The 22698-nt window shown below is 57.0% G+C and overlaps 5 protein-coding genes across 5 annotated transcripts in view; 3 read left to right on the plus strand and 2 right to left on the minus strand.

Moving 5' to 3' along the window:
* Window positions 1–1787: 1787 nt before the first annotated feature.
* On the minus strand, window positions 1788–4032 carry CCDC137 (coiled-coil domain containing 137). The gene is made up of 6 exons (XM_069799404.1): window positions 3896–4032; window positions 3466–3596; window positions 3063–3273; window positions 2662–2744; window positions 2451–2530; window positions 1788–2238 (listed from the first exon to the last, which is right to left on the minus strand). Exons 1-6 carry the CDS (start codon window positions 4000–4002, stop codon window positions 2032–2034), a joined length of 819 nt encoding a protein of 272 aa, XP_069655505.1. The 5' UTR covers window positions 4003–4032; the 3' UTR covers window positions 1788–2031.
* OXLD1 (oxidoreductase like domain containing 1) lies at window positions 4001–6286 on the plus strand. Its single transcript, XM_069799405.1, has 2 exons — window positions 4001–4243; window positions 4830–6286. Exons 1-2 carry the CDS (start codon window positions 4001–4003, stop codon window positions 5220–5222), a joined length of 636 nt encoding a protein of 211 aa, XP_069655506.1. The 3' UTR covers window positions 5223–6286.
* A 789-nt stretch (window positions 6287–7075) lies between these two features.
* PDE6G (phosphodiesterase 6G) lies at window positions 7076–8822 on the plus strand. The gene is made up of 4 exons (XM_069799625.1): window positions 7076–7210; window positions 8113–8339; window positions 8469–8509; window positions 8626–8822. Exons 2-4 carry the CDS (start codon window positions 8194–8196, stop codon window positions 8700–8702), a joined length of 264 nt encoding a protein of 87 aa, XP_069655726.1. The 5' UTR covers window positions 7076–7210; window positions 8113–8193; the 3' UTR covers window positions 8703–8822.
* Window positions 8823–8990: 168 nt separating this feature from the next.
* Window positions 8991–11016, minus strand: TSPAN10 (tetraspanin 10). Its single transcript, XM_069799406.1, has 3 exons — window positions 10408–11016; window positions 9401–9999; window positions 8991–9315 (listed from the first exon to the last, which is right to left on the minus strand). The coding sequence occupies exons 1-3, from the start codon at window positions 10486–10488 to the stop codon at window positions 9009–9011; spliced, it is 987 nt and encodes a 328-aa protein (XP_069655507.1). The 5' UTR covers window positions 10489–11016; the 3' UTR covers window positions 8991–9008.
* Window positions 11017–11055: 39 nt separating this feature from the next.
* NPLOC4 (NPL4 homolog, ubiquitin recognition factor) overlaps window positions 11056–22698 on the plus strand; it is a 29285-nt gene continuing 17642 nt past the window's right edge. The window contains exons 1-8 of the mRNA XM_069799408.1: window positions 11056–11218; window positions 12573–12653; window positions 15267–15379; window positions 16288–16467; window positions 18918–18966; window positions 19781–19875; window positions 21102–21225; window positions 21848–22027. Coding sequence (XP_069655509.1) covers window positions 11204–11218; window positions 12573–12653; window positions 15267–15379; window positions 16288–16467; window positions 18918–18966; window positions 19781–19875; window positions 21102–21225; window positions 21848–22027 — 837 coding nt within the window. The 5' untranslated portion in view covers window positions 11056–11203. The remainder of the gene's footprint in view (window positions 11219–12572; window positions 12654–15266; window positions 15380–16287; window positions 16468–18917; window positions 18967–19780; window positions 19876–21101; window positions 21226–21847; window positions 22028–22698) is intronic.

The following is a 22698-nucleotide window of genomic DNA, read 5'->3' on the forward strand; positions in this document are numbered from 1 at the left end:
GCCGGGGCCAGGCACACAGATGGGGACGCTGGGCCGGGAGCCGGCAGCCTCGGCAGGGCAGGCAACACGGGACCAGCAGCCCACGGGCAGATGGGCTGCCTGGCGGGAAGCGGCACGGCACGGAGGACATGCCAAGGTCGGGGGCGGTTTCTCCTGCTCAGATTGCCTTTCCCCTCCACAGCGATTTCTCCTACCGGGCAGGAAGCCTGCGGCCGCGGCCAGCAATGCCATGAATTATTCAGGGGCTGAAATGGCTCCGTGGGGGCAGGCGGCTGACCTGGTCTCCTTGAGCCGGAGCCGGGCTGGCGGCAGTGGGGTTGCCCGTGGCTGCAAGCACGAGCGCCCTGCACAGCCACGGCGCCCGCACGAGGGATGCGCGAGCAAGAGTTTGGCACGTGCGACGTCCCGGCCATGCCCTTGCCAGCCAGCACGTGCCCACGCTCCCAGCTCTGGGGACACGGCAGGGCAGGCGCAGCCCTGAAGGCTGGGGACGGCTGCGGGAACTGGCTGTTTGCAGCAGGATCTGGCTGTGCCCCCCCACTCCGGGGCTGTGCTGCGTCACCCATGTTTACCTGGCACTAGCTGGCAGCAGGGAGATCTCCAAGCAGCACCAGGCACTCGACGTCCCCAAGGCTGCTGCCACCGCAATGCTCCCTCCTCCCAGCTGCTGGCACCGCATGGCACAGCGGGGCCCCAGCGTGTGCCCCCCAACAAAGGTACATCGCCTGCAAGCCCAGCCCTAGCCAGGCTGGTGTGGGCAGCGTCCCCAGCCATGGTGCGGCAGAGCCCGGCATTCCCGGGGTGCAAGGAAAGAGGTGACAGTCCCAGGGGCAGCAGAGTCACCTGAAAAATGAGGAGCAAAGACTCTGTCCCCATTCTGCTCTGGCAGAGGACACCAGAGCGGCCGGTGTCTCCGCTACCCATGTCCGGCCCCAGCCCCTCCGGAAGCCCGGGATCCCACCGGCTGCCGTCAGCGTCGGCCGCAGAGCCGGGGCCAGCCCCGCTCCAACAGGCAATGCTTTGTGCAGGCACCACGGCTCGGGGGCCGCCAAACAGCACTGCCTTTGTCCTGTGCAGGTGAAGCCACCGTGCCGGCCCCACGGGCAAATGTGGGCCACCCTGTGCCGGGAGCAGCCCCCTGGATCCCTCCTCAAGGACTGGGAGCTGGGGGGCTGTCAGCCCCAGTGGGGTATGTGCCAGGTCTGGATTGCTCAGGGCCTCGTGGCTGTGCCACTTGGCATGGGACTGGTGTGGGTGCAGCGATGGGGCTGTAACAGCATCCCTGGTAGCAGGGGGGGCACTGCGGTCACCATGACGTGGGGTATCTGCCAGGGACAGGCAGGGCTGGGTGGTGATGCCAAGGGCAGGGGTGAGCATGGTTAGGGACTAAGGATACATGCGGCATCCCTGAGCAGTGACAACGGAGGAGTGACACAGTGCAGGTGAGTCCTACGGACTGCGGGATGCTCCACGTCCCTGGGGCTCGGCTCGCTCTCCTCCAACCGGGAGCCAGGGTGGGAGCCAGAGATGTCATGGCCAGGCACTGGAGTCTCCCCCGAGACTGAGCAACAAGGGTCCTGCCCGCAACCAGAGCCCTGCCAGGGCCAGCCGGCAGCTAGTGACAGTGACAACAGGCCCACTGCGGGCCGGGACTGCCATCTGCCGGCACACGTGCCGGCACACCACCCGGCACAGCCACGCACACACCGGCACAGCCGTGTCCCTTCCCAGCTGCCACGCAGGAAGGAATCCGGACAGGTCAGGGAGGCACAGACGCGCTGACGCCATTAGCACTCAACGGCAGTTTTACTACAAGCAGGTTTGTGGCACTGCAGTGCTCTCGGCTCCAGCGCTGAGCCCGTGGGGTGCCCCGAGCTGAGGTGCGGGGCTGTGGGGAGCCCCAAGGCTCAGCAACAGAAGAGCAGCAATGAGGACAACCATCCCCCCTCAAGTCCTGGGGTCCCGTGCTGCCCACACTCTGCCTGCACACCCTCGTTGGGACCAGGGAGGCCCAGCTCCTCCAGGCTGGGCTCAGCAGGGGACCCTGCGTCGGGCCTGAGCACTCCCCTGTGCCGCCTCCCGCTGCTGCTGTTTGCGCCTCTGGATGTCCCTGTAAGCCTGGATGACACGCGCTCTCTCCTCCTCCACGATGCGCCGGCGAGCCATCGACACCGGCGCTGCCAGGGACGCCTGGCTCTGGCCCAGGCGAGACGTCAGGAGGAGCCGCTTCCGTCCAGCCTGTGGGCAGAGATGGGACAACTCAGGGAGGATGAAGGATGAAAAAGCCAGGACAGAGCTCCAAGGAACTGTCAGCAGGAGGCTGAGGCCACCGCTGCCCTTCCAGGCCTGATTCCCAGCCCAAGGGAGTGAGATGACCGGGATCCAGCCCAGACCTGTGGGTACCCAAGGGCATGGCTGAGGGGCAGGAGGCATTGCCCCCCACAGCTCACCTGCTCTGCAGGGCCCCGGCCCCTGGGCCGTGAGGTGATGGTGGGCGGCTGCATAACCACTTCACCGAACGCCACCGTGTCTAAGAGACAGAAGCAGGCACTGGCGTCAGGCAGGAGCTCCCCCGGGACGCACTGCTCCAGCTCGCCCCCACCTCTCCACACGCTGCCGGGGCAGGGGGTGACTCCAGCCACCCCACTGCACCAGACCCACCTTGGAACAGGCTCTTCTCCAGCATAGCCTCTTTCTTCTCCTCCTTCTTCTTCCGAGCTTTTTCTAGTTTCTTATTCTGAAACCTGAAGAGCTGCGTTATGACCAGACAGGGAGCAAGTAAGCGAGTTCCTACCCCACGGGATTCCCCCCAAAACCTGGGGCCCCACACCTCTCCCCACAGCTCCAGCCCAGCAGCAGGGTGAAGCAGGTCTGTGGCTCCAGTCCCAGGCCCCATGGAGATGAGGTCCACAGCCCTCCACCCGCACCCCCAGTCGCTGGCAGATGCCAGACCTATGCTGCAGCACCGGCGAAAGCACCCACCAGGTACCCAGAACCAGGCTGGGGCACAGGCCTGGGCTGACCCAGTCCAGCCCAGGCAGCCATGGTGGCCTTGCTCTCACTCTTTCTTTCTCTTGGACTTCTCCGGTGCCGTCGCCTCCTTCTCAGGCTCCCGCTGCAGCTGGTTCTTGGTGAGGAAGAGGACGCGCTGCACCTCCTGCTCCATGCGGCAGACGTAAGAGCGCTCCGACTCCCCCTTCCCCCTCCTGAATTTGGGCACGGGGATGTCCCCCTGGGCCTCGGGCCCCTTTGACTTGGGCTGCTGCTTCTTCTCTAGGAGAGATGGGTGACATTACTGCAGCAGTGACAATCTGGGGGTTCCCCTTCCCCTAGCAGGGCACAGATGGGACATCACCGGGGGGAGCAGCATGTCCCACTGCAGGATCCAGCTGCCTCCAGCTACACCACTGCGGGCTCCTCGGCCGGGCCCTGGGCACCCCTGCTCGGGCCAGCTCCGCATCCCACCTGCCGCCCGCCTCTTCCCGGGATCGGGGCGCTTCATGGCCTCACGGCTCCTGATGAGCTCCCGCAGGCGGAAGGGGATCTCCTGTTCGTCGGGGTGCTTGGGCTTCATGTTGTCCACCTTCTTCTCCTTCCTGGGAGAGAATAAACATGGTGTGAGGCCTGCACTAAAACACCGGGACACGGGAGTAGTGGGACACAGCGACCTGGGCACTGAGACCCGGGCACGAAGGAACGTGGGGACCCGGGCATGGCTGGATATCGGAGCACCTGGACCTGGTGAGGTCAGGACACACCGGGACCCAGCTCCCAGAAGCGGGGACCCCCGCCAGGACCCAATCGGCACTGGGGAACCCCTTGATCCCGCGTTGGACCAGGCCCCGAACCGGGAACCAGCCAGGCCCGATCCCGACCGGATTCCCCGGGCACTGACCTGCCGCGGCGCGGGGCGGCCTGTCCCCGCCCTGGTGCCGGTCCCTGTGCCGGTCCCGGTCCCGGTCTCCGGCCCCGGGCCGGTCCCGGTCCCGGTCCCCGGCCCATGGCTCCGCCGCTCCCCACGCGGCCGCCCCGCCACCACTTCCGGCTTCCCTTCGACCCGCACGGCCCTCGTCCCCGCCCCCCTGCTTTCTATTGGCTCCTCTTGGCCGCCACACCCTTATTAGCTGACCATCCCGGGCTGCTATTGGTCGGGAGAGCTGTCGTTCGGGTGCGGCCGTCTCCAGGGCGCTGCGGCCGGATGTTGCTGCGGGGGGCGCGCGGTTTGGCGGGGGCGCGCAGGGGGGTGAGCGGGTTGGGGGGGGGGGGCGGCTTATATTGGGGGGGCCAGGAGGACCCCACGGGAGCAGGGGGTCAAGAGGGGGAGTATGGGGTGCTGGGGGGGGGGGGGGAGGGAGGTCCTGGGGGGGGCAAGGAATTGCTGGGGATGTGATGGGGGGGGAGTAAAGGGTGCTGGGGATGGAGTGGGGGGCTAGGGGGGGGGACAAAGGGGTGCTGGGGATGAGATGGGGGTGCTGGGGGAGATAGGGGGGTGCTGGGGATGGAGTGGCGGGCTGGGAGACACAAGGGAGTGCTGGGGATGAGATGGGGGTGCTGGGGGAGATAGGGGGGTGCTGGGGATGGAGGGGGGGCTGGAGGGGCAAGGGGGTGCTGGGGATGAGATGGGGGTGCTGGGGATGTGGGGGGATAGGGGGTGCCGGAATGGGGTGGTAGGGGGGTGCTGCTGGGGGTCTGTGAGCTGCTGAGGGGGTGATGGAATGGCGGGGTACACTGGGAGCAGGGGGCTGTGGGGTGGAAGGAGGTCCTCTGGCCGAGGTGGGGGGCACAGTTTCCCCCCAGGGCTGGCGTCAGCGTGGGGTCGTGGTTCTCAGGAGCCCCCGGTTGGCACTGGCAGCTGCAGGGGGATGCTCAGGGAAGGGGCCCTGCACCCCCACCCCAGCAACATCTCCGGCTTTCGGGAACTTTCGGACACCCCGGCAAAGGCTGGTGGCACCTCAGACACCCCAGGAAGCGACAGCGGGACAGACACCCCCCAGGGTGAAGTGGGAGTCCCTCCTGCTGCCCCCCCGATCCCCCCACCACCCACGCACTGCTGCGGAACCGGCTGCCCCAGCTGCGTCTGGGTTGGGTACGTGGAGGAGCTGCTGGAGCAGTACCGGGATGGCGGCGCACGGGCCTTGGCCGCCATTGAGGAACACGTGGAGGACGAGAACATTAAAATGATCCTCAGGATGGAGATCAAGCTGCGTACGGAGAAGAAATGATCTTCCCCCAGCCCCTAAAAACTAGCAGGTGATACCGCCCAGGAGACTGCTTCAGGCTGGATGGTGGGATCTGGACTCAGCTTATTTAAACTATTTATTTGTGTGTGTTGAGCTCTGGGGGGCAGTTGGGCTGGGGATGGTCCGAGCCCCCCCTCCGGTGACCTGCACAGCTTTGAGCACGGGATCCCGTGTGAGTTTCAATACAGGCAGTGCCCAGGTCGTGTCTCACTTCTCATCTATGGGGGAACCTGCCCTTGGGGACAGACAGCAGCTCACCTCTGTCCTCAGCCCCGGATTTCCCGGCAGCCGGATGCTGTGCTCCCCCGGAATGGAAAATCCCTGCCAAGGGCAGGCTGGTGCGTGTCCCCAGCCCTCCCCGCACCGCTGCTCTTGCCTCCTCCTTGCGTTCCCCACCTTGGATTTTAAGCGTCCTGTGCGGCTTGGCCGTGACCTAGTGATTGGGGAGAGCTGGGGCACTGCGCCGGACCCCCCCTCCCCACTGGCACCATAAGCCTCTTAGGGGCTTCTCCACGTGAGGGGCTCGCAGGGGAGGCACCCAGCGCTGCCAGCCCCTTCTCCAGGCAGGAGGTGCAGGCAGCGTGCGGCCCCGAGCACATGGGCACCGGCAGCCTCTTGGCAAGGGCACCATCCCCAGCTTTGGCACCGAGGTCACAACCTGCCAGGCTGTTTTTCATGGTGCCTTTTCTTCCTCAGTTGCCTTTGCCTCCATCTTGAAACCCCATAAATTTGGTCCAGCGCATCCTCCCCTCCATCCTGCCTGGCTGGGCTGGGGGACTTGCAGGCTCCTGGCCATCGGGACCCCCACAGACCCCCCAGTCCTCTCGGCACAAGCTCCCCAAGGAGCCCCGAAGCGCTTGAGCAGCACTGGCTAACGAAGCTGGAAGCAGCAATTTACACCAGGGCTCTGCTCTTTGCCAGAGAAATAGCTGGTTCTGCCAGCCTCATATAAAACACTCCCGGATCCCTGTAATCCTATTTGTTGGAGTCCAACTAATTGCAATTAGTGGCAGGGGCTGATGTTCAATTAAAGTGTACTGAGATTATTCCTTTTTGTAATTGCTTTAGTGCCGAGATTAAGGGAAGCTTTGGAGTGATACTGTCCCATGGAGAGCGGGGCTGCTGGGCAGGATGGGCAGGGGCTGCCCAGACCCATTTCTGCCAGATTTTGGCCTGCAATGCCCATGCCCAGACAGGGCTCGGGCTGTGCCCTGGGTGAAAGCATCCCGCGGTGGCACCGGCAGGGACAATGCTCAGAGGGCAGCCCTTGTGCCAAGACCTTCACCCACACCAGGGTGGAATCTGGCAGCGCCTGCAGGCAGGAGCCCTGGCAGCAGTACCCGGCAGCCCTTGCTGTCAGGAGCGGACCGTGCTTGGCACAAAACACAGGGCACAGGCTGAAAACCCGGCGTGTCCCGGTAGTTTCAACCGCACAGGCTCTGCTGCTGGTATTTCCCGGCACAGCCTGCCTGCGGCTGCCTGCATTACTGCCTTGCCCTGTTGGGGTCAAGCCACAAAGGGTGTTTGGTTCCCGGCTCGCAGATCCTTGTGGAGAGCCGGTCCATGGTCCTGGGCAGGCTGGGGGTCCCATCCCTGCCCCTGGGGTTGAGGGGCACCAAGGTGAAATGTCTCGGGGAGTGGGGAGAGATGCCTTGGTGGTTTGGGGAGAGGAGGCAGGATCCCCCCCATGGGTGATTTGCTGCCCATCCTGACACCGTCAGTCCCACTGGCACTAATCCAGATACGCTGTCCCCATCCACCCCCCCCATCCCACCAGGACAAAGCCGTGGGGAAGGACATCAGATTACCCCTTTGAAAAGAAGGGACATAAATAATCCTATTACCCCAGAGCAGGATAAATCTGCCCTCTCCTAAAAGCCAGTCAGAGCGTCTATAGGACGTGCGCCGGCGGGAGCGGGACGGAGGGTCTCCTGCGGAGCAGCGCTGGCCTCAGGGACCACGGCGGCTGCGTAAGTCTGGGGCTCTGCTCCGTGCGCGGGATGGGACCCGGTCCCAGTGGCACCAGGGCTCCCAGGGAAGGGTGTTGCTTTGCTCCAGGCAGGATCCTGCTCTTGCCTCCCGCTCCTGCTACCTGCAGCTGGAAGCAGCATCTCCAGCATCTCCCCGAGCCAGGTCCCTTCTTGCCCAGGGCCCGTGCTGAGCCGCTGGGCTCTGCAGCGGGGCTGAACCCCCTCGCACCGATGCCAGAGCCGTCTCTTGTGCCGCAACACTCCCACACCCGGTCCGTGGCATGGCTGCCATGCCTGGAGGAAGCACGACCGCAGCGGGACAGAGCCCACGTGCTGCCCTGCGATGTCCGCCTCGGCGGCTGCCCTCCACTCCCCCCACCACCATGGCCACCCGCATCCCAACACAGGTCCTGAGGGGTCCGCAGCCCACGGTGCCCACCATCCCCGAAACTCATCCTGCTACAAACAAGCCCTGAGGGACGCCTCTCTCCCATGCCTGCGGCTGCATGGATGCTAACCCACTGCGGCACACGCAGCTCGGCACAGACCACGGGCAAACCATGGTGGGGGCTCCCGGCAGTGCCAGCAAGGGGGTCCCTGGGTGTCACAGCCACGCTGGGGTGGGGGGCAAAGGCTGGAGGAATAGCCCCAAAGGGAGGCAGCCCTGCTGCCCCCGGGGATGCCCTTCCCTGCCTTTGGAGTAAGGGGATTAGTGGGCTCTGAGCTGGGCTAAGTCAAGGTTGCGGGGAGAGGACTTTCCTCCGGGGCAGCCTGGAAAAAGCCGATCAGCGATAGCTGAGGGGCCCCGTGGCAGGACAGGGTGGGAGCAGGGGCACAGGGTGCCTGGGGGTGGTAGGAGAAGCTGGTGATTCCCCCCCCCTCCCATGTCTCTCCTCCATTAGGTGTGAGGAGCCATCCCGTGCCAGCACCGGACCCACAGGGACGACCACGACCCAGGGCAGGCTGCTGGCCCTGGCACAGCCATGAGCCTGGAGCCCCCCAAGCCAGAGATCAAATCAGTCACGAGGGTGACTGGGGGACCCGCCACCCCGCGGAAGGGACCACCCAAATTCAAGCAGAGGCAGACGAGGCAGTTCAAAAGCAAGCCCCCCAAAAAGGGGGTGCAGGGGTGAGTGGGGCAGAGCCCCAGGACCCATGACAGAGCCCTGGGGAGGGGGACAGGACATGGCCGTACGTGCCAGGCTGGGGTGGGTGGGGGCTGGCCGGGGGTCAGGACAGACGCTCTCTCTCCTTGCAGGTTCGGCGACGACATCCCAGGCATGGAAGGGCTGGGAACAGGTACGGGGGTCCTGTCCCCACTTTGCCGCGGGTGGGGAATGGGGCTCGCTGCGTGCATAGCCATCTGCAGCTGGGCTGGGGCGGTCACGCTGATGCACCCTCTCTCCTCTCCCCAGACATCACCGTCATCTGTCCCTGGGAAGCCTTCAGCCACCTGGAGCTGCACGAGCTGGCCCAGTATGGCATCATCTAGGCAGGCTGTGGCCACCGCCACCCACCCGTCCTATAGTGCTGCGTAGGTAGAAGCTGCCCTGTCTGCGTGGTGGGGCTCAGCCTGGAGAAATGCTCATTAAAACCCAGAACGAGCATGGGAGCCTGGTGTCGTGGTCTGAGGTTGGCAGGGATGTGGGTGGAAAGCGTCTCCCCAAGCCACAGGGTGGAATGGACAGGACGGGAATGGGGTTCAGGTTTCTGACAAGGTTTATTTTGGCCTGGATCAGTCCCCCGCATGTCCCCAGCCCCACGGTGTCTCCCACCCCGGGTGGCAGCCAGCACGCTGTCAATCCCGCACCCCGACGGGCACGATGTCTCTGAGCACCTTCAGCGCCATGAACACGCTGGCAGCCTCAACCAGCACCAGCACGGCCGCGCCAGCCGCGATGCCGCCCGCCTGACCGCGGAGCCAGGTGCCGAGCTGTGCCATGCAGCCCCCCAGGTGTACGATGGTGCCGGCCACCCCATCCCCAAGGCGCAGGGCTCCGAAGCCGCACTGGGTGTTGGTGACGGTGCCATTCTGCCAGGGGTCCAGGCAGCAGGAGGCAGGGACGCTGCACGCCTGCACTCCCGGGGCGCTGCAGTTGAAGTACCTGCAGGGATGGACAAGGAAAGCTGATGGGTCCGCTCACCTTCCCGGTGTGGGGACACCCCCCCGCCCCCGGCACCCCGACTCACGGGTTGGTCTCCCAGTCGCGATAGGAGCCGAGGCCGCAGCACCGCAGGTTCCGCTGCACCTCGTCCACCAGGAACCGCAGGTCCGGCTCCTCCTGGTAGTGCAGGAGGCAGAGGAGCAGAGCATCCCGCAGGGCATCCCGCAGCCGGTGCTGCGCTGCCAACAGCAGCAGCCCCCCCAGCACCTCCAGCCCCGCGAAGGCGAGCACGGCCCCCACAAAGAAGCGCAGCAGGCAGGGGTTGGAGCGGAGGGCACCTAGGCAGCCGGCCAGGGAGACGGCACTGGCCCCCAGCCCCACCAGTATGAAAAGCAGCATGGGGTCAGAGCCCAGGGGGGCCAGGCGCTCGCCCCCCAGCAAGCCCTTGGCCAGCAGCCCCCATACCCCCACAGCCAGGGCCAGCAAGCCCAGCAGGAGGAAGAGGAGGTTCCAGAAGAAGGCCAGGTACCGCACACACTGGCTGAAGGTCCCCGGCTTGGGGGGGACGGGGCACCACACCCTGGGGTCCTGCTCGGCTGTGGGAAGGTCCATGTCCCCGGCCAGCGAGCCATCATCACCATCATCGGAGAAGGAGGAGTAGGGCAGCTCCACCAGCCTGGACGCCTGCACGGACAGATGAGCTGCTCACAGCCAGTGGAGCAGCCCCAGCAGACCCCCAGAAATGCCCCCCTCAGCCCACATACCCCCCTGTCCCGCAGCTGTCACAGCCTCCTGGAGCCACCATGCCCCCCTCTTTGCAAGACCCCCCCCCCCCCCATGTTGTAACCCTGCCCGTCACGGAGACCCTGGGGTCCGAGCAGACGGGGAGCACGTGGGTGCTCTCTCAGAGACCCTGCCCCTAACAGGGACCCCTAGCTTCATCCCTATGGAGACCCCCAGGGATACGGGTGCTGCAGGCTCCATCACGGAGCCAGCACCCAGCGGTCGGGGGAGACGGGGTGTATGGGGCAGGATTGGGGGGTGAGGGTACCGAGGGAGGGGACCGGGGGTCCTGCAGGGCCCCAGCATTACCTGGGGCAGCAGCAGCTGGGTGCTCTCCCCACTGATGGCCGCCCCACAGTGCCAGGAGAGCCGTACTCTGCTCAGCACCATCCTGCTTGCAGCCAGGCCCTCCAGCCCAGGCAGTCACACTCCCATCATGTGAGGTGGTTGTGGCCGGTGCTTAAATAGGGCTGCGGCTCCCCGCCACCACAGCTGGGCCCGATCCTGCCCACCCCCGCTGCAGCACCCATGCCCACCGCCCCGTTAGCGGGGTCGGTAACGAGGGCAACAGCAGGATGCGTGGGGGTATTGGGGTGAGTGAGGGGGAAAGCAGAGCCCACATCCCTCTGGTCGATGGGAGCTCCCCCCACCCCAGTCCCATACAGTGGGCGAGGGGGCACTGGGGGTCCCCACGCCCGGGCCGGACCCCGCAGCAGGGACACCCTGAAGGGGGGGGCAGAACGAAAGAGAGCGGGTGGCGGTGGCCGGGGGGACAACTATGGCGGTGGCACCGAGGCAGCCTGGGGGACGACTATTGCCGTGGCACCGAGGCAAGCGCGGGGGACGGCTGTGTCGGGCGGACCGCCCCGCCCGGCCTAGGAACCCTCGCGCGGCGGAACGCGGGTGCCGGGGTGCGGGGCTCCGGGGGTGGGGGGTCGGGGGGGGGAGCGTTTAGCGCAGGCGGCGGGCCGGGCCCGGGAGGCGGAGGGCCGGAGCGGGCCGGGCCGGGGAAGGCGACGCGGAGAGGAGCGGGTTGGACCGCAGTTGGGCCGGGCCGGTAGCTGGACGGCGCGGCAAGCTCCGGTTCCTGTGAAGGGGCAGCGCCATGGCGGAGACGATCGTGAGTGGGGGCCGGGCGGCGGCGGCGGCGGCCGGGGGGGGGGAGGGGCGATGAGGCAGCAGATTCCTGTGGGGCGGCGGGGCCGGGCCGCGCTCACTCCGCCCGGCGGGACCGCACCGGGTCGTCCCGGGGCCGCGCCGGCGTTTAGGAACGGGGCATCCCACCGGGAGCCGGCTGGGAAGCGTAGCACCCTCGGGGCCGGGCCCGGCTGGGAACGGGAGCTGGCGGTGTCCGGGCCGGGCGGCCCCCCCGCCGCCCCCGCTCCCGGAGCGGTGCCTTGGACGGATTCCCCGTGCTTTTGCCCCAGGGAAATGCCCCCCCGCCCCCCTTCCCCCTCGTAGCGTGTGAGGTTTGGGACCGGGACCCCCGGGTCCCGCTCAGCCCCGGGTGGGGAGATCTCGGGGGAAGGTGCCCGATCTTGGCCGAGGTGCCGGCATCGCTGGAGAAGGGGCTGGTCGGTACCGTAAAGGTCTCCCGCTCCTGTCAGGCCGGGCTTGTTACCGTGCTGAATGTCGGGAGAGCGTAAAGGGGCTCCTGCCAGGTAATGCCGGGACACCGGCAGCCTCCCGTGTCCTCCCGTGTCCTCCCGTGTCCCTCCTTTCAGCACACATACTGCCATCCTGAACCTGGCTCTGCATTAGGTGTCAGCAGGGGAAAGTGCTCTTTAGAGCAACTTCAGTCTCTTCTCTGGTCCCCGGCAGCATGAGGACACTGATGTTTACATTTGCCACTTCTTTGCCAGTACGTGAAGAATCGTCCCTGGGTTTTTCCCCAAAAAACTGCCAGGTTTTCCCATCTCTGACTTCAGGTTGCAGCAAAACTGCTGTTCAGTGTTTCACCGGAATAGCCTGAGCCTTGTGGCTCTTCTCCTTGTCTTTTCGTTAGTGATGGAAGCTGCGCGTCAGTAACATGGGTTGAAACATAACAACAGCGCAGGTGCCCATTAGCACCAGTTAGGCCAGCATTGGTGTGTAGGCACCAAATAAATTGCTTCTGTGGAAGCTCTGATTCACCCTTCTTCTGAAAGTTTAATTCCTCATCTGAGGTCGGACCTTTGACAAAAAAAGCAGTGTTAGCATTTTTCTCGGTGCCAGCTTCTTGCCGTGCCTCATGCATTAGGGTAATTCATCCTGCAGCCTGCAAACGTCAGTCCAGTGCTGCCCTGCTGAGAGCAAATTACTTCCTTGTGCATTTGCACACCCTTTTGAAGGGCAGCATTAAAAGCAGGAGGGAGGAGTGGCGGGGATGGTCTGCGTCATGTGGGTGAAACTTTGACGTGGCTTCAGCAGGCTGTGAGCACAGGGTGGGCTCTGTCCCCCCATCACTAACTCGAACTGTCCTCTTAACCCTGCAGATAATCCGCGTGCAGTCGCCGGAAGGGGTGAAGCGCATCACGGCCACGAAGCGAGAAACAGTGGCGACGTTCCTCAAGAAGGTACCCTGAGCCTCTCTGCGCCTTCCCTGCTTGCCTGTGGAACAAGGCAGGGCTCCTGCGGCTCAGCCGGTGCAGCGGCTCTCTCTCGTGGGAGATACGCGCTTCACCTTGCTGGTCAAATGTGCTGACAGCAGCGAGGATCGGCATGCCTTGTGGAAAATGGCATTTTTATTGGTGTAGCCAAAACCAGTTTTCTCATTGCTGCTCCAGAGGGAGAATAACAAAATTAAAGAAGAAAACTTACTCAGCTTTTCAGTTGGAGTTTCCTGGGGTGGGAGCTTTCCTGGGGGAGGACATGTTTTTAGTGTTCTCCCAAAAAAATGGCAGCTGGGGAAGCGGAGGCTGACAGCGACACAGGAAAGCTGTTTGACAGTTAAAGCCTGCTGCAAGGGACTGGCCTCTTCAGGCATGAGCCAGTTGAAATTCAGCTGCTTGATTTGCACTTTGAATATCATTTGAATGTGCTTTGTGTGCCGCTGGTTTTCCAATGTGGTTTTGAGAGAGAGCAAGGAGGGAATTAAGGTGAGATCTTAAGGCGATGTGGGAGCCTCCAGGTCTCCTGGGAAGGATTTCCATCCTGGGATGAGGAGAACACACTGAGCGTTGGAGTTGTCAGATTTGGAGTTGGCTGTAGCCTGTTCTTTAGTCTGATGCAACTGCTCAATGTCTAAAGTTTGCTATTTAAGAGTGAGCAGTTCTCCATTTCCTTCCCTCCTGGAACTCCACTGTAACCTGGAACCCTCAGATTAGGATTTCTTTGCTTCGTAAGAGAAGTACTTTGTGTTCCTGTGCCTGAAGGGCCATTCTTCTAGTCAGCTAGATTTCCTTTCTCCCTCCGAGGGGGAAGGGGAGCAGACTGAAACCTGCTGCTGTTTGTGAGTTGTTTGTTTTGTTTGAAGCTTGGGCCCAGACCACAACAGCAATCCCCACCTGACCAAGCGAAAATCCTGATGCATTTCAGGGCTGGGTCAGAGACACCCGCTGCAGCCGCTGAACAGTCTCACCCAAGGGGAAAAAAAGCATTGCTTTCAAAATCTCTGGAACCTGTGCAAAACAAGCTGCTCAGTTTCAAGGGTTCATATTACCCGAGGCAGTGTGGAACAATCGTGCTTGCAACCATTTACTGTTGGAACAAAAGCATCGGCACTCACTGAAATTGCCTGTTGATCTGGGGAAAACTATATCCTCTTGCTGAGCTGAATACAAGAAATGTTTAGGTTTCTTTCCTGATATAGGGTTTACTTGAAAGGGAAATGTTGCAAATTTTACCACCTAAGATCTGTGCATATTAATAGCTGTGGATTTTAACACTGAAATGTTAATCCATATGGTGGATTTCATATTTAGCTAGATAGCTGTAATTAAAGAGGCATCAGATTGCTGCTTCTATGCTAGCAATTAACTTAGATCTCCTCCTTGATGACTCCAGAGAAGCTGCAAAAGAAGTGTGCAAAAAAGCACATTTCAGAATGATAAGGGCCCCGATAATCTTCTCCGCACGTCCTAGGTAAGAGTACTAAAAAAGTAAACTCTCAGGTGCGTTCAGGTTAGAATCGAGTTAGGAACTAACTTGAGCCTTTGTTAATGTATTGTGGAATTTGTCTCCCCCCAAAAAACTGGTGAAGTCTGTGGCCTGATGAGCCAACGTTAAACTCTGGCAGGCGTAACACAGGAGATGAACCATTTGAAAGTTGTGCTTCCATTCAAATGGCAGATCGCTTGCTGCTACAAATGGCAGCAAAGCTGACAGTAGAGAAACTGCTTTCCATGACTTTGCTCATGTGACAGTTGTGTTTGTGGCTTGTTAGATTTGTCCTGTGTGCAGTCACTGTCTCTGAGCCCTACCAAAGCCGTAGGGAGATGTACCTAATAAAAATAGAGGCTTTTAACTTAAGAATTTAGGGAGAAACTTGTCATCTAGAGAAATTTTTAATGCTACTTTTGAACTGATTATGTTTTTAAGTGGCCAAATGTGAAAATTGTTATTGCTGTGAAGAGGCATTTGACTGATTAAGAGTAAAGCAGCCTTAAACTGAACTGGTGAGAGGATAAGCAGGGAAAAAAACGGCCCAGGAACTGAGAGGTGGTTGTTGTGAGCGTAAGTTCCATCAGGAGAAAAGAGGCAAATGCAGAAAAACTGGAAGGAGAACAGCAGGAAGAGCTTGAGTGAAACTCATGTAGCAACTGGTAGGGGGGAGCAGAGCTGAGGGCAAAACATCAAGAGGTGAAGATCTGGACTGAGGAATTCTGGTCGTGGGAAGATGAGAATGACTTGGCTGGTGTGTGCTGGAGCGAGAGAACTGGGGTAATGGAGAAGATAGTTTCCCCCCCTCTAGTCATGATAGTGCTTGCCTGGATTTAGATGAAATACTGCATTTGTGTTGTGTGAGTGAGAGACACGTTCTGTTTAAGTTGCTTTTTTTAATAGATTGCTTGTGTTACTAAGTGTTTCTATTTTTCTCAGTTGTCCTGAGCTCTTCAGAAATGTGGATGAATTCAGCTAACATTTTGCAATAGAAGTTCCCTGGACTTAGCGCTTGCTCTGAGCAGCTTTCAGCATCTGACCAGGGGTGTGAGGTATCTTAAACCTTGTCATTCTTCTCTCTCTTTCAGGTTGCTAAAGAATTTGGTTTCAGGAATAATGGGTTTTCTGTCTACACCAATAGAAACAGGACAGGAGAGATCACAGCATCGCAAAACAAATCCCTCAACTTACTGAAAATCAAGTGAGTCCTGACAGACACCGCTGTGGGTGGAGGGGGGGCTTTGTACAACAGGGTGCCTCTTCTCTGAGCTTGCCTGAATTCTTCCCTCCAAACTGGGCAGCAGCAGGCAACATCACGTTACAGAAGTTCTAAGCTTTCAGCTATCACTCACCAACTACTTGAAGGAACAAGCTTGATCGACGTGCTGAAATGGGGGTGATCAAATTGACTACATGTGAGGCTGTGGCAGCCATTTCTTAGGTTGCTTCTTGCGTTGTGTTTGCTTGTTGTGGTGAGGCAGCAACGGGCCTCCTGTTTGCTCTTTTACAGCCTACAGCAAGCTCCCTCATCCCTGCTTTCATTCACGCTATCCTTTTTTTCTGCATCAATGCCAGAGTCTGATAGTCCCCTGTGCAGAAGCCAGGGTTCCTGCCTTCTGTAGCCAGGCACCTAGGGAGATCAGAGGTGTCAAATGGTGCAATCACTTCGTGGTTGGTTGGGGATGTCTTAATTCTGTTCATGTCAGGAATAATGTTAAACTGGTTAAAAATACAAGAGCTGTTACCACCATGTGCAACTTGTCACTTGAATGTGTCAGCGCTGGCAGCTGCCTTGGGAGGACTGTGACTTGATGTGCACAGGATCCACACTAGTCCTTTTTCTTGCTGGTGCTGTCGCTTCTCTCCATAGGCTCCTTTTGCCTTTTTCTTCATCTTTTTCCCACAGTCCTGTCTCCTGATGAAAAGATTTGCATTTGTTGTGCAAATGACCAAAGCAGCAGAAAGAGGTGGCTAACGGAATGGCTTCGGACTGCACGTTTGCTACTCTGTGTGTAGTTTGTGATAAATCACACGTTTCTCAGTGGTCTGGGAGGTTTGCTACCCAGAAGCAACTACAGATACCTGTGTGTTGTTTTTCCACACCCATAGGCATGGCGATATGCTGTTTCTCTACCCCTCGAGCCCGGCTGGCTGCTCCTCAGAGACCATGGACACCTCTGTCTCCCAAGGCCTGCGGCCTGTGGGGGCACCCCAGGTGGTGGAAGATGAGATCGACCAGTATCTGATCAAACAGGATGGGAAGATTTACCGAAATCGAGACCAGCAGCTGTAAGTACAGGTGGACTTTGTTTCTGGCAATGCATCTGTGCCTTACCAGAGCTTGTAACATCTTGTCTGAAACCTGCAGCCAGGAAGTGTGCTATGGGAACTGCCCTCTGAGCCACTGCTCTATTCCTCACTGCCTTTGAAATGTTCGCAAGGGAAAACAGCTCCTGCCATTGTCCGGGAAGGTTAAATTGAGCTCTGGTGAGCTGAGGAAGGAAGCAGATACCAAAATCCCAGGGTCTTTGCCAGGAAGGACTCATTCAGAGCATCTATTGTTCTGATCTAGGTGGCCCCTGCTATGGGACTTGTGATCATATATTTTGTGCTCCTAAAACATTTGGAGCTCTCTAGATTAAAATGAATACTTTGAATTCTTCCCCAGGATGTCCTGGCAGCCGGTGCTGTGTAGAAATACTAGGTTATGCTCTGTGTGTGGCATATTGCTTAATAAGCAGGAGCCTGCTGTCTGCAGTAGCTTCTGTTCCATATGGTCTCAATATGTAGCTCCCTGTTGTTTGGGTCCTGAGGTGACGGGCGTGCGGGGCAGCAGGGCCAGGTCTCCATCTCGCAGGAGGGGTGCGGACGGGGAAATGTGCTTTCAGCCAGAGCTGCTGTCTCAGCATCACCCAGCCAGCAGTGGGTGAACACCAAGGTCAGATTCGTTTTCTAAATCACGGGCGGCTCCTCTGTCAAGAGCGGAGACCTGAGCTCTGTTGCCTTTTCTGGCTGCCGTGCAGTCTCTCCCTGCTTGGGCAGGGCCGACGCAACCCTGCATCGCTGTCTTCGGCACTGCGATGAGTGCGTGTGGCACCTCACCCAAGCAGGAGCACTTCTGTGTCTTCAGATCCAGCCACTCCTCATAAAGGAAGAACACAGCAGTGAAGGGAATGAGTGGAAGTATCCAACGGCAGAGACGTGGAAGTGGGACTTGGGTCTCTGCCTGCTTAATTTTTGGCTTCCTTTCCATCACGTGCCTTTCTAACCTTTCTGTGAAGCCAGGGAGTCCATTTTGCTCGCAAAAGTGCCACAAAGTCTAGCTTTGCCAAAACTCTTAGCTGCAAGAGGCTTAGGTAAACAAAGCAGCCTGTATTTTTTGTAAAAATAATAATATAATGGTGAGTTAATACCACCGTAAATTTACACTGATGCTGCTAAAATGTCCTCTGTCTAGATGGTTGGTTTTTATTGCTCATCGTTAACAACGTCCCAGTTGGCTACTGGCCTGATGTCTGTACTGGTTGTTGGCTTGGGGCTGGACCCCTCTGCAAAGTAACTTCTGCAAGGGCTTGAGTGAAAATTTTAAAGGCAACCAGGAATTTTTTACAAAACAGAATAGCTTGCCCTTCCCCATTGTGTTGTCTTCCATATGGTTTATCTTTAGTGCTGCAGCGGCAAGGAAGTTTGGAGAGACGTAGCCTTTACATGGAAAATCCTATCTAACCTTTTCAGGCTGATGATAAATGAGGAAAATGTCACATTATCGAAACAATAAAGCCAAAACCTACCACTCCATGGCAAAAACACTGTCTTTAACTTGACCACATTTTTCAAAAGCATAAATGAAGGTATTGTTCTTAGCAGGGAGCCAAAGCACAGTGGTGGATATTTATGATAAAAAGAGTGTGTCTGGGCTTGTTCCTGTATTTGTGAGTGCATATCAATCTAAACATGAAGGGATGCTGGCTTTCAGCTGAGTGCATTAGCAGCCTTTAGTGGTCCTCTATGTACATTATCTGCCACAATACTTTGTTAAAAGCAATGCTGCAACTGGATCCCATCATTTTGTCTTTAGAAGAGCCAACATCCATGCTCCTCTCTAGAGGCCTGCCTTTGAAAACTAGCACTGACCTAGTGCTGGGGCAGAGGTGTGGGGGGATTTTTTTGTTGTTTTGGGTGGGTTTTTTTAATGTGATCACCTCAAAAGGAGGTGTTTTCCCCTCTGTTTTGTAACTTTACCCAGCAGGTCTTTATGTGTCCAATAAACACATGCTTCCTTGTTTGTTCCAGGCCATCCTCTAGTGCCTGATAAAGGATGAATGTTGTGGTTGTCTTTTTGTTAGAACCACACAGGCCAGCGCTGTGACGTAGATTTAAAACACTTTGAATTGAAACACAACCCCAACGCAGGGTTGTAAAACTTGAGAAGCTGTGGTCTGACATAGGTTCACGTGGCTGTTCAGAGAGCAGAGCCGCTTGCCAGCAACACAGACATTAGGAGGGTTTCATCTTGACCTGGGGCTCTCAGATTTAACCTGAAGCTGTTGCTGTCTCTTTATGTGAAGTTGTCTTGTGGTGACCCCTCTGTAATACTCCCTAGTGGGTGGAGACTTGCTCAGAGCTGTGTGATTGTATCGATCTTCCACACCACAACTGTTAGTCTAGAGCAACTTTGACCATCCAACTTCTCCCTTGTTAAATAAGAGTTAACGCTGCTTCTGTTTCTCTTTGCATAGGTGTCGTCATGGCCCCTTGGGTAAATGTGTGCATTGTGTACCGCTGGAGGTAAGAGCCCCAAGAAGGTGCTCCAGAAAGTCACACAAAAGCATGTCCTCTTGGATTTGGTTTCTTCCAGTATGAATGCTTTTCCTCGGAGCACCGCCCCCATAGAGATGGCAGCTCTGGGTCAGAATCCTGCCGTGCACTGTCAAAGGTGCCAGTTCACATCCAGGATCACTAAAGCTCTAGGCCTTTGAGACCCTGGGTTTATTCTGGTTAATGCTCTGTTCTTCTGCAGTAATGAGTTTAACAGAAAGTACTTTAGAAAAGCTCCAATTTTCCTCCCTCTTCACTCCTGCCTGGATCTTCTTCTTTCACTCCCCTCTCATGGATCCCAGCACTTCCCAGTTTAACCATGTATTATTCAGGTGGAAGGCAGCTTTAGTAACGCCTACAAATGTGCTAAGCTCTATAATTTATGGCATGAGGCAGCGATCCCTCAAAAGTCGCTGCGAGCCAGGATGGCTGTTCCCCCGCTTCCCCGCCGTGTGCTCTGGAAGTTCTTTGGCCTTGTTTGAGCAGCTGGGCTTTTTGTTTGTTGTTAGATATTGAAAGGAAAAAGCATTTTGCCTTTGAGGCTTGTTCTGATTTGTGGAGCCAATCTGTTATAAAAGTAGGAGGCGATAATAAAACTCGCTGTTGTAGAGCCCCACTGTTTCTATCACAGTAGTAGCTGCCTTGAAAATGAGCCTAAATTTTCTTGATTGTTTCCACATTGAGAGCCACTGGGGTTGACTCTAGAACATCCATTTGTTTAGTGATCAATGTATTATCAGACAGGTGTCTGACCTGGCTTTTCTTTGTGTGGTGTTTTTGGCAGCCTTTTGATGAGGATTATTTAAACCATCTGGAACCTCCTGTGAAGCATATGTCCTTCCATGCCTACATCAGGAAGCTGACCGGAGGGGCAGACAAGTAAGAAAATCTCTGTGTTTAAGGGAATCTAGTTGTAGCTCCTTTTTAAAAATACAAATGAAAGTACAGACAGATCTCACCAGAGTAGTGTTGAATACAACTATTGAATGGCAAACTGAGGAGAAAACAACACATTAAAAAAAGGGGGGAAAAAAAAAAGGGCAGGGGGAAAAAAAATTAAATCTGTCTTTTTTTTTTTGTCTTTTTTTTTTTTCTGTGACAATGTAATTGCTTCCAGGAAGCACTACTGATGGGGGGAGATGGCCAGATGGAAGGAAAGAGGTTCCCTAATTATACCAGGCTCCAAGCCTGGATCTCAAACCTCATGGAGAGGCGCTGAGACTGTGGTGGACCTGGGGAGCTTTTATTCACCAACAGCTTTTCTTACCTACAGATGCGATTAGGACAGAAAGACAAGCTTAACATTCCTCAGGGCCTGATTCTGCTCTGTCCCATGCTCCATGTGTTCTTAGTGAAACCCTTTCTTGTCGTCGTGCCATAGCTCACCACCCAGTAACTGGAAAATAAGGTGTCCTGCCCCATGATGGGGTGGGGATGCTGTGGTGACACAGGCCAGATAAGTGCTGAGCAGAGAGGAAGTGCTGAAAGAAGTATTTATTTCTTTATGCCTCGCTGTGGCACATGTGTTCAGCAAAGGATTTAAAGTCCCCTTCAGTGATGTTGGTGTTCTGAAATGCAGCTCCTTTACATAAGTTATGCAGAGGTATAACCTTCTCCCTCCTATTCCTAAATGCTGTTGGGATTTTTTTAATGTCTTTGTGAGATGCAGCTCAAGTCCATAATACTTTTATTTGAACTTCCGTTTGCAGGAAGCCTTGTGCACATGAAAGGAGCTCTAATTTGCCCTAGTGGTATAATCTATTACTTCCCACGTGCTGCGTAAATTATTTAAGCAGGGTCCCAGGAGTCTTCTGTCTCTGCTCTTGCTCGAATATCTGTTTAGGAGCTGTGTCAGGGAGCACATGTTGGCCTCTTGACCTCCCTCACTAAGTGGGCAGCAGAGGTTACTTGGGGACTGCAGGAGTGGAGCATCCACCCATGGGAGTTTGCAGGGTGCTTTGAGATCCTCTGAAGGTGCAAAGCATTGGTGCCACCACGTCTCCTCTGCCCTGCTTCCTCTATGATATTTCTAGCCACTTGCTTTTTTTTTGAGACCCAAAAGCATTTACTGTGGTAACAGTGGCTTTCTCTTTTTCTTCTTGCAGGGGGAAATTTGTTGCCCTGGAAAACATCAGCTGTAAGATCAAATCGGGCTGTGAAGGGCACCCTCCTTGGCCAGAAGGCATTTGCACAAAGTGTCAGCCAAGTGCCATCACTCTCAATAGACAGGTGAGATGGAGCTCGCAGGAGCCCTCATGCTTAAAGCTGAGAAGGGACTTGACTTTTATTGTTGGAGAGATGACTTCAAGAACAGCCAACTTGGAGCAAGACACCTTTGCGTATTGGCAGTTGTTGGGGAAATGGCTGTTAAGGTCTTCAGTCCTTGCAGAAAAGGACTCCAACACCTATCTGGTTCAGCATTTTCCTTGTAATGTGGAGGACATCTGAGCTAGCACCACTAGCGATGGATCTCCACTTCTTTTCCTCAGGGGATCCAAAAGGCCACCCACTGTTTCTTCTTGTTTCCTCTTAAATTTCACTGTCTTTTTTTAGTTGCAAGGGCTCTTGGGGTAAGGGCCCTAGTAAAGAAGCCAAGCTAATAGGGTGCTGGGGCTGCTCAGTGCTTTCCTACACTCCAGCCCATAGTGAGTTCTGCTTGCTGGGCAGGAGAGCAGTGCTGAAGGCAGCAGAGGGGAGAGGGAGGGGGCCAGCTAGCTTTCCTTGTCCCTGCTTTGGCAGGATTCAGCTGTAAGGGGTTGTGTGCGTCCTAGGCAGTTGGGAAGGTATTGACAACAGGCAAAGTAAACGGACCTAGTCAAGGATGGCCTGACACTTGAACTTTGTCAAACAGAAATACAGGCATGTTGACAACATCATGTTTGAGAACCACACAATTGCAGATCGCTTCCTAGACTTCTGGCGGAAGACAGGAAATCAACATCTTGGGTATCTATATGGCCGGTACACAGAGCACAAAGACATCCCTCTGGGGATCCGGGCGGAGGTTGCTGCTATCTATGAACCCCCACAGGTAAAAGCTGGGTGCCGTGGTGTCAGTGTTGACTCGTGAAGATAATTGGGGAACACGGAAACACTTTTTTGTTTGGGAAACCTCACCAACTGCAGCTCCATAAGGAAAACGGTCCCATGAAAAAGATGATGTGATTTATGTCTTTAATGTCACTGTCAGTTATTGCCACTGAAAGAATTTTAAAGCCCAGATTTGCTTTTTGTTATTTTTACACTTTCTTTTACATTATTGCATGCTCAGATGATTTAAAGCTAGAGAGACTTCATAATAGTAGATTTCCTTGTACATGTTTCCTTGATTAGGGGATTTCCAAGGTCGTGGTACAGAACAGCCTGAAAACAAATTCTGTACTAGTTTAAAAAATGTTGCGGCCCTTGCTTCAATTTCTTATCAGCTCTCTGGGAAAATGTAAGCAGCTTAATTAGACAAAAATGAAGTCTGCTGCCTTGATCGAGAGGCCGAGGTTGAGATCTGATGCCTCAGAGCAGCCGGAGTCCCCGCTAGATGGTGCACGGCACCGCGCAGCACCGCACTCGGCACCACCACGTCCTCCGGGGAGGCCACAGCCAGAGCAGGTCCCGCCAAGTCTGGCTTCCCAGAGAACCCAAAAGCTGAATTCAGCGTCAGAGAGCCGGAAAGGGAGGTGGCAAATGCTAAAAGCCACTCTGCCC

This window comes from Haliaeetus albicilla, chromosome 12, assembly GCF_947461875.1.
Source record: "Haliaeetus albicilla chromosome 12, bHalAlb1.1, whole genome shotgun sequence".
Classification (NCBI taxonomy): Eukaryota; Metazoa; Chordata; class Aves; order Accipitriformes; family Accipitridae; genus Haliaeetus; species Haliaeetus albicilla.